Raw genomic sequence first — 9,530 nt, forward strand, 5'->3', positions numbered from 1 at the left:
TACCTTTTTATAAGGTCATTGTCATCAGATTTTTCTAAAATGTTTACATTCAGAGGCAGATCGCTGGCAACAGCCAATTCAAGATAGTTAGTGACTTTTAGAAGTCCTCTCCACTACTCCTAACCTTTAACAGATTTAGGAGCTAGTTTTAGAGCTAAAACGCTTTGTCAAATACTCTGGTGAGTAAAAAGTCTTACATTTAGGATTGACCTGATCATTATTTTTTAGATATTCTCCTAAATCGGCGAGTTATAGCCTTAAGATGTTTTGTGAATACAGGCCCTGGTAAGTAGCCTAAATAATCTAACAAAAGAAAAGTGTTAAATCATTTGTTTGGTCACGAGTTGTAGTTTTACTGTTCGGCAGCCGCAGCATTGATAGGTGGCATGACCGTGACGAGTCCCATGACGTCAGCGGGCCTGAAGGCGGAAGTAAGTCAATCAACAACTGAACACGGAACAGCGACTGACGTTATTATCAGTAGCGTCTAGAAACACACCGACTCGGAGGGATTTTTTTTTGTAGGTTTCGCAAAAGACAAAGCAATATGTCCGTATTCGGCAAATTGTTTGGCGGTGGGGGGAAAGGAGGCAAAGGCCCGAGCCCACAAGAAGCGATCCAGAAACTCCGTGAGACAGAAGAGATGTTAACCAAGAAACAAGAGTATTTAGAGCAAAAGATTGATGCGGAACTGTTAACAGCAAAGAAAAATGGCACAAAAAACAAACGAGGTATGTATTTTAAACCCAGCCTTCCTGTGATAAGGATCATAGGTATCTTAAATAACTTTTAAAAGAAAGCTTCTTTTCTCTCGGCCCACCTGTCGTGGATTTCAGTGATGTTAGCTACACCCCTGCGACACTCGCCTTGAACTCACTGACATACAAACCATGAAGTCAGTTAATTAATATAACTCTTATGTCAGGTACGATACGCGGTCAATGAGCTAAATTCAAGAGTTGGACTAAATAAAGGATTGCGTTTCATATCACTTAGTTACGTCTGATTAGTGTCATGTGGTGTGTTGTGAAATAACAGCCATTGACAGAGAACTTAATCGAGTTTTTTTTTTACCTTAACCAAACATCCCACATCTCTTGTTTGTGAATGGTTCAATCTGAATCTTTAATCTCAACTTTGTTGATTAGCTTAGAAAAAAGTTAAGATATAGTGTGAGTGCGTGTAATATATAATTTATTTTGTGCATGTCTGTTATCCCTTTTTTTAAGCTGCCTTACAGGCCCTTAAAAGAAAGAAGAGATATGAGAAGCAACTGGCTCAGATAGATGGCACTCTCTCCACTATTGAGTTCCAGCGAGAAGCATTAGAGAATGCTAATACAAACACAGAAGTGCTTAAAAACATGGGCTTAGCTGCCAAGGCCATGAAGACGGCGCATGAAAACATGTAAGATGCCCGAGTAAAATTGCCTATTGAATCTGTATCCCAGAATACTGTTAGTGATGTGTAAAAATATAAATTGATTTGATATTATTGATTGTTGTCAGGGATCTAGACAAAGTGGACGACCTCATGCAGGACATCACAGAGCAGCAGGAGCTGGCACAGGAGATCTCTGATGCCATTTCAAAGCCTATAGGTTTTGGAGAAGACTTTGATGAGGTGAGTTGAGACAAAGGGAGCGAACTTGTGATGTTTGATGCACACTAAAGTTGCATTCAAGAATTTGAATCCCCTTACAAAAAATCCCCTATTTTCAGTATGGTGTTCAAAGTTTCGTGACAGAACTTGTTAGGATTTTAAAATATCAAGCAGAGAAGCATTGTGTCTTAAATAAAAATTATTTAGATTCTACATTATTTTAAGAAAACTTATGATACTGATCCTTTGAATCCCAGATGTTTTTGCTCTTTGGATAATCTTGTAAAGAACATCATTATGTTTAAAGATTTAAATAAACATTATTGTTTCATTTAAACTTAAAAACAAACAAACAAAAAAACAGCAAAATTAAACACATTTACCTGACTGGACCTGTATTTTTTAGAATGGTATTATCGAACTCTATGATTAAGTTGAAATGCTTGATAATACGTCTTATATAGATGTATCACTTCAAATGCAGTTTTACAGATGTGGACCGAACAATGCAATTCTTTCTCTTTCTAGGATGACCTTTTGGCGGAATTAGAGGAGTTGGAACAGGAGGAGCTGGACAAGAACCTGCTGGAAATTGGTGGCACAGAGGATGTCCCTCTGCCCAGTGTGCCTTCAGTCCCATTACCCAAGAAACCTGTCGGTTTGTATCATGCTGTTCAGTACATATCAACATAATAAAAACAGATACTTTTATATATATATATATATATATATATATCTCACAAACTACTTTCAGTTTTTTACATATGAGACAATACATGTGAAATTGGACTTGAAAAGTGGAGTACACTATTAGAAAGACATCTTGAGAGTTGTAAACCCTTATAACTATTTGCCTTTGTGTTTCTCCAGCCCAAAAAAAGAGAGAAGAGGAGGATGAGGATGACATGGAAGAACTCAAGGCATGGGCCATGTGAATGTATCCAATCTGAGAGACTCTTGTTGCTCATCGCGGTTGGCCTGGGCAGGCGAACTTTCAGAGGGTTAACACTACAAAACAAATTTTACCATAGCTCTTGCAGAGTGGATAAAACAAACCCAGAAAAAGAAAAAAAAACAAGAGTTACAACTGAAATGGATATGAAGCAGGTTAATCTGACAATAAAATCTGATAACATAATATATGAATTGACCCTTAAATGTTTGGCCATGGTTATTTAGGTAATGCATTGTTGTTTCTAATTTTTGCCTCTTTTGATAGAAGTGTTTTTTTGACCTCTCTACTATTCAGAAACTGGTTTTGTTTTGTCATGGAGATACGCATGTTTGCCAATACACAATTTTCATATACATGATCAACACTTTCTCATCTGATATATTAAATATATTTGTTGTTTGTTTCAATCTTTGGTCCCAGTGTGTTCAGTTAAATTAATGTTATTCAAGCACTTCCAACAGCATAAGCTTTTTTTCAGTTTGTTGACCGTGACATTATGGTTTGGTGGCAAATAACAAAATGAAATTACTAACATTAGCTCTACATATACAAACACACATCTATATAAATATATCTGACTGCCCATCATGTTTTGTTTTGGTGCTGCATCCCAATAGTTGCAGAAAATGGCATATTTAATAACAGACCTATTCTATTGTGCTTTTTTTTTCAGGCCTGGTTCATTGATGTGCTGAGGGTTTATCACACAATAGATGGTTGTAATTATACAAAAGCTATGCCATGTTTGTTTTTTCCTTGTATGGGAGCAAATACTTATTTTTGAGATGCAAAAATGCTGTATCTATTCAGGTTGGGGCACATGTGTACATTTGTATGTTTAAAAAAACAAAACAGATGGCTTTTATTTGAGAGATCATTAAACTTGGATTCCTTTTCTCTGGTGTTGTTAGTCTCCTGTAGTATATAGCTTAGTTCTTGTTAAAATTATATATGAAACAATAACTTCTGTCCAACCCTTGCCCTCAAAAGCATATAAATACGTGTCTGCTGTGTTATGTGCCTTAATGAATGGCGTGTCTTTGAATGACTGTGAAATGCCTCATGGTTGACTGATGAAAATTATAAGAGGGGGGCATTGCGTTTGTACTGGATCTAGCTGCTCATTTCACTCTTCATTTTGTTCTTTATTTTACATTCATGTTGGTAAGGGGTGTGGGTGGATTCATGATTTACAATAAAGTACATGACTGTTTGCTTCTGAAAATATCTTATTTGATTAACATTTCGCGTTTCGATTCGCTGTGTTCTATATATGTTTCTGTAAGGAGCTACAAAACAAGCAACAATAATAGTTATAACTATAAATGTAAATCTGAACATAAATCTAGTGTTAGATTGAAATACATCAGCAGTGTCATGCCAAAGTCGCGTAATGTTGTCGTCATAACGATGTAATCATTGGTCGTCGGAAGTACGCTTGCGCGCTGAGCTCGTGCCTGTGCTGATGCAAGATAGTGCATGAGAGCAGGAGTGCTAACCGTATCGACGAGATTTAACAGCAACTTTTGATTCATTCATCATGTCTGAAGATGAGGTATTGTGGTGGTCTATGTGTATTTTTTGTTATTATGGACAGTTGAGTGGAAATATTCTGCTACGTTGTGACTTTTGGCAATAGATTATGAGAGCAGTTAACGTCGTGCTGTGTGGTTGCACGCTTTGACGTCATTGCGATTTTTTTTTAAATAATTCTATTAAATACCAAAACTAAAGTAAATAATACTCAATATTGCTTGACCAGTAAAAAGAGTTGAGCTCAGTGTTGTATCCTTTCAGTACATTGAGGCATGTTTGAGCAAATGAACCGTGTGCGTTATGTGTCCTCAGATTTTATTCGACCCCTCCACAACAAAAAAGAAAAAGAAGAAGAAGAAGCCCTTCATGCTCGACGAGGATGGGGATGGAGAAGAGGTTCAACAGACTGAACAGAAAGAAGCTGAGCCTGAAGCAGCAGAGGAGCGAGAACTGGACCCTGAAGATGACGAAGTCAAGAAAAAGGGTTAGAGGAGTGTTCTGTTCTTCTCTTTTGTCTCTGCGTCTTGGGTTTAGTCAAATGATTCTCAACATGTTTTTAAATCACAAACACAGAACATTTTGTTGCGTGTGTAGAGTTTGCGCACAGTGGTTTCAGGAGTGTACTTTTGGCCGTTTATGACACTGTTTGATCTTCACAGAGACTTCGGATGATTTAGATGATCTGAACTTCTTTAACCAGAAGAAGAAGAAAAAGAAACCGAAGAAGGTGTTTGAAAATGACATTGAGGAGGGCATGAAGGTAATTGTTTTTCTGGAGATCGGAAGGGAATGATGCAATGCACATTAAATGTTTTTCACCACTTGTGTCCAGGCATATGTGACCATATCTTACATTGGGCCTTCTTCATCTTTAACTAGTGCGCTAACATTTGAATGAATTAACCATGTACATCATTAAAAAAATGTAAATAATAATGTGCCCTTGTAATCTTCAAAAACATATTTTCTTGTTCAATACGGCATTTCACGTCTACATCACAACAGCGGAAAAAGATGATCACAGTTTCCGTTTCATACCAGCTTTAATTTAGTGTGTTGCATTATTAATAATTATTATTTCAAGAAATTGGACCCTCCCCAGCTTAATATACTGTATCTACTAATATCTTTAACTACTCTGTATGTACTAACACTTACATGATAAAATGCACTCACTTTGTAGTTACATGTTTTAACATAACATGTATTTTTTTTTTTTTAATACCTTTATGTAATTATATCCGTAATTAATTTCTGTATTTGCCCCACACATAAACCTTTATTCATATCCCACATCAGAAGTGTTTTGCAATGCAACCTAAAGTGCATAGTTAGACACCTCATATAAAGTGGGTCCATTACATTTCCGGTATTGTATTTTATTTAATTTTTTAGCTGTCTTGTATAATGATTCCCAATGTGTCGTCCATTGAGCTTATTTTCTTGTATTGGATAGTTTTTCTAAGGCTGTTGACTCTTTTCATTTTATTGGTGACCAGGAGCTGAAAATTGAGGGAGACCAGCAGGAAATGATGCAGGAGGATGATGAATTTGATCTGATGCTTCCAACTAAAAAAAAGAAGTCAAAAAAAGTGGAATTTGTCGAGGAAAGTGATACTGTGGAAAAGGATGATGGTATGAAGACACTCTTCATTTAATTAGTCTAATTATGCAGCTCAGTAATACTAGATTCTAAATGAAAAATATTTTATTGATGATGATTAAATATTGGATTGTGTGAATTCTTGACCTATATTTTTTTACAGTCATTGAGGATGATAAAAATACAGATGGCGTTACATTCAGTTCACAGTCGGGCCCAGCATGGGCCGGTTCAGAGAGAGATTACACCTACGATGAGGTATGATGATGATTCTTCTTATTCCTCACACATCTGATATACTTTACCCCATTCCAATGGCATTGTTTCCCTTTGATTCAGAGTGTCATTATTTCCATATCTGCATCTTTACAGTTGTTGAGCCGTGTGTTTAACATCATGAGGGAGAAGAATCCTGATATGGTGGCTGGGGAGAAGAGGAAGTTTGTGATGAAGCCACCTCAGGTGGTCCGAGTTGGGACCAAGAAAACATCTTTTGTCAACTTCACTGACATCTGTAAACTGTGAGTATAAACATTTAGTGTCCATGTCTATATGTTTTTTTTTTTGTTTTGTTTTTTTTCAAAATAAATAATATAACATATTAGGGCTGCACGATTATGACAAAAATCATAATTGGCGATTATTCCCTTGAAACTGTAATTGTGATTATTAATTAAGATTATCACAATTTGCACTGAATGATGTTTATACCACTGTTTGATGCAACTGCATGCCGTATTTTTATATAAAAATAAACAAGCTGAAAACACTCTAAAATGGAAAACGTTGCGCTTTTCTGTTGCATTAAGCCACAAAAATGTCAACTATACATCAGATTGGTTTCTTCTTTAAAGAATGAAAAAGTAAAAATATGAATGGTATTATAAATGCTATACTAAAACAAAAATTAAAAAAATGGGAAAAAACCCTTAGGATAACGTAGAAAGAAAAAAAACGCATCTTAAGTAAACAGAATAACATAAGCGGACTTTGACCGATTAATTGCCGTTTTGAACGATTACGTAATTGTGGCAATCATAATTGTAATTGCGATTAGAAATTCGATTAATTGTGCAGCCCTATAACATATGATACATGGGGCAGTTACAAGGCTTTTGTTTTTGGTCCTACCAGTTTATTCAAAAATACATTAAAACATTGAAATACAAAACAAAATGCACTAAAAATTCATACATACAATGATGATGCTAGCAAAGTTTTTTAATTTCTGTTTTTTGGTTTTTGTTTTTTAATACACACAATTTAATACATTCACATGTGGGTGTGAAATAAATAAATAATTAAATTCCTTTTATTTTTTTTATACATAGACACGTTAAGTTGTCATTGACCCATATGTGAATATAACCAAACCAGTCATTCTAGTTTATCGGTGTAGTTTTATCTATTAAACTCTTGCATGTTTGCATTTTCAGGTTGCATCGACAGCCCAAACATCTTCTGGCGTTCCTGTTAGCTGAGTTAGGAACTTGGTGAGCTTTTAATTGCATTTCCAGAATTCTGTCCAATGTGAAATGGAGAGTTCTCCTGTAACGCAAGCAGTGTTTTCTTGCTTCTAGTGGATCCATAGATGGAAATAACCAGCTTGTAATTAAGGGACGCTTTCAACAGAAACAAATAGAAAACGTCTTGAGAAGATATATAAGTAAGTCAAACATTTTGCAATTATGAATTTGCAGTTGGTGTACCAATACATGTATGTCATCTTATTGTGATGTGTGCTTTCGAAATCCTGATTATTGTATTAATAGTTAGTTGTGCAGCCCCAGTTCCATGTAAATGATGTAGTGACCTCCTTTAAAATAAGTACATGTAGTATAATAGTGTTTTATTTCAGTCCTCTCCACTCCTTTGGTTTACAGAAAAAAAAGTTACTAATTTTCAACAATGAATTTTCTCTGTTTCACAGAGGAATATGTGACTTGTCACACCTGCCGCTCACCGGATACAATTCTGCAGAAGGACACGCGTCTCTACTTCCTGCAATGTGAAACCTGTCACTCACGCTGCTCTGTAGCCAGCATCAAGACCGGCTTCCAGGCTGTCACCGGCAAAAGAGCCCAGCTTCGAGCCAAAGCCAACTAATAAAAAGCACCCTGTTCTGGTCTCTTGCCCAGGCTGATGCTCTGCCCCTCTGGTTGACGACTGTCCTCGCTGCTCTTCTCTGAAGCGCGGTGACCCAAAGCTTGGAGTGAACTGTGGAGGTTTTTGAGTGTAATCTATATGAATAAATCTGACTCTGAAGCTAGAAGGCTTGCCAACAGGCTGCCTCTGATTTGCTTGTCTTACTTTACCTCCTTCCTCCAGAAATATAATATTTTTTTCTCCATTTAGCATATCTGATAAACAGAGCATATTTCTTGTCTATTTGGTAAATTTTTACTTTCAGAGCAGTATTTGTTTTTCAGAGAAAATGCAGGGATATTATTGGGTGTAAAATTAAAATAAATTTTGCTAAAGGAACCACAGCCTTTTATATCAAATCATGTTTTATCAAAGAAAAACTGAATCTCCGATGCACAATAATGTTCTGATTGGATCCAAGCGAGTGTTTTGTCATCCAGACATGCAGCAAAAGTTTGATTTTTAATCTCCTCTGATCTCTAGAAAACGAGAAAACTCTTCTTATGTAATTACACAGATGATTACATATTGCACTGATTTCTTCAGTAGAACATAGGGCAGCAGATGTTTGGGCATGTTTGCAATGGTTGGATCGAACTGAATTCTTTTTGTTGGTATATTTTAAATTGGAATTATTCATTATTTTTTGGCATATTTGAAATTGGAATTATAATTACAATTTATGTATATATATATATATATATATATATATATATATTATATAAAATTACTAAAAGTTTCAGTTTTGTGTTCTTGTATTTTGCTTATTGATGCATGCCAATGTTTGGGTCTAAGATTTTTAAAAGCTTCAAGGACACATTAAATAGAAAAAAATGACAGTAAAGGCATGTATAATGTAACAAAGATTTCAAATAAATGCTGTTCTCTTGAACTTTTTATTCATCAAAGAATCCTAAAAACAAAATGTATCACAGTTTGAATAAAAAATATTAAGCAGCTCAACTTTTTTCAACGTTGATATGAAATTTCTCTATATCAGCAAATCAGGATATTAGAATGATTTCTGAATAATCATGTGACACTGAAGTAATAGTGCTTAAAAATTCAGCTTTGATCACAGGAATACATTGCATGAAAAATCTATTTAAAATTGTAATAGATCTTACCAACTCAAAACTTTTTGAACTGTAAAGTAGTTAACATTTCACTTTGTCGGGCTGATGTAGCTTTTTCCAACATTGCTTGTGTTCGGTTTTTTTTTGCTTTTATTTATTGTTTAGATGCAGTACTTCTGTGACTTCATTTTATTCTAATTTCAGTATATTGTTGATAAAATAGCAGTAGGCATATTATTCTGTTTCACCATTGTAAAACTGCCACACCTTACCTCATTCTCACAAATGTGCTTCACTGGTTTTAGTTGGAACTGCTGACGACTTTTGGTCTATGCTGTATTTTTTTAAAGGGGACGTGTCACTTATATCTCCAGACGGTGGCATTTACAAACAATACTAATGAAGTTCAAAAATCAAAGCTAGGAACACAGACCTCAATACAAATGCTTTCTCTGCACAACTTCTTAATTTAATTCCTTAAATTCTGTGCTTAACTTCTCGTTGCTTTAATGAGTCGTTCATTATAACAGCACTCGCCGATCCCTGTATTTTAACATGAACTAAACGGGATACTCATGATGTTAAATGATTGTTACATAATAAAAAATTAAAA

General features: G+C 35.3%; 2 protein-coding genes across 2 annotated transcripts; both read left to right on the forward strand.

The window, feature by feature from the left end:
* Window positions 1–387: 387 nt before the first annotated feature.
* LOC113107328 (charged multivesicular body protein 4c) lies at window positions 388–3,531 on the forward strand. Its single transcript, XM_026269752.1, has 5 exons — window positions 388–731; window positions 1,230–1,407; window positions 1,509–1,623; window positions 2,131–2,260; window positions 2,473–3,531. The coding sequence occupies exons 1-5, from the start codon at window positions 548–550 to the stop codon at window positions 2,535–2,537; spliced, it is 672 nt and encodes a 223-aa protein (XP_026125537.1). The 5' UTR covers window positions 388–547; the 3' UTR covers window positions 2,538–3,531.
* A 421-nt stretch (window positions 3,532–3,952) lies between these two features.
* On the forward strand, window positions 3,953–8,665 carry LOC113107326 (eukaryotic translation initiation factor 2 subunit 2-like). Its single transcript, XM_026269750.1, has 9 exons — window positions 3,953–4,112; window positions 4,406–4,577; window positions 4,753–4,853; window positions 5,593–5,728; window positions 5,860–5,954; window positions 6,069–6,217; window positions 7,133–7,189; window positions 7,277–7,362; window positions 7,627–8,665. The coding sequence occupies exons 1-9, from the start codon at window positions 4,098–4,100 to the stop codon at window positions 7,800–7,802; spliced, it is 987 nt and encodes a 328-aa protein (XP_026125535.1). The 5' UTR covers window positions 3,953–4,097; the 3' UTR covers window positions 7,803–8,665.
* Window positions 8,666–9,530: the final 865 nt, after the last annotated feature.

The sequence above is a fragment of the Carassius auratus genome, chromosome 8, assembly GCF_003368295.1.
Source record: "Carassius auratus strain Wakin chromosome 8, ASM336829v1, whole genome shotgun sequence".
Taxonomy (NCBI): domain Eukaryota; kingdom Metazoa; phylum Chordata; class Actinopteri; order Cypriniformes; family Cyprinidae; genus Carassius; species Carassius auratus.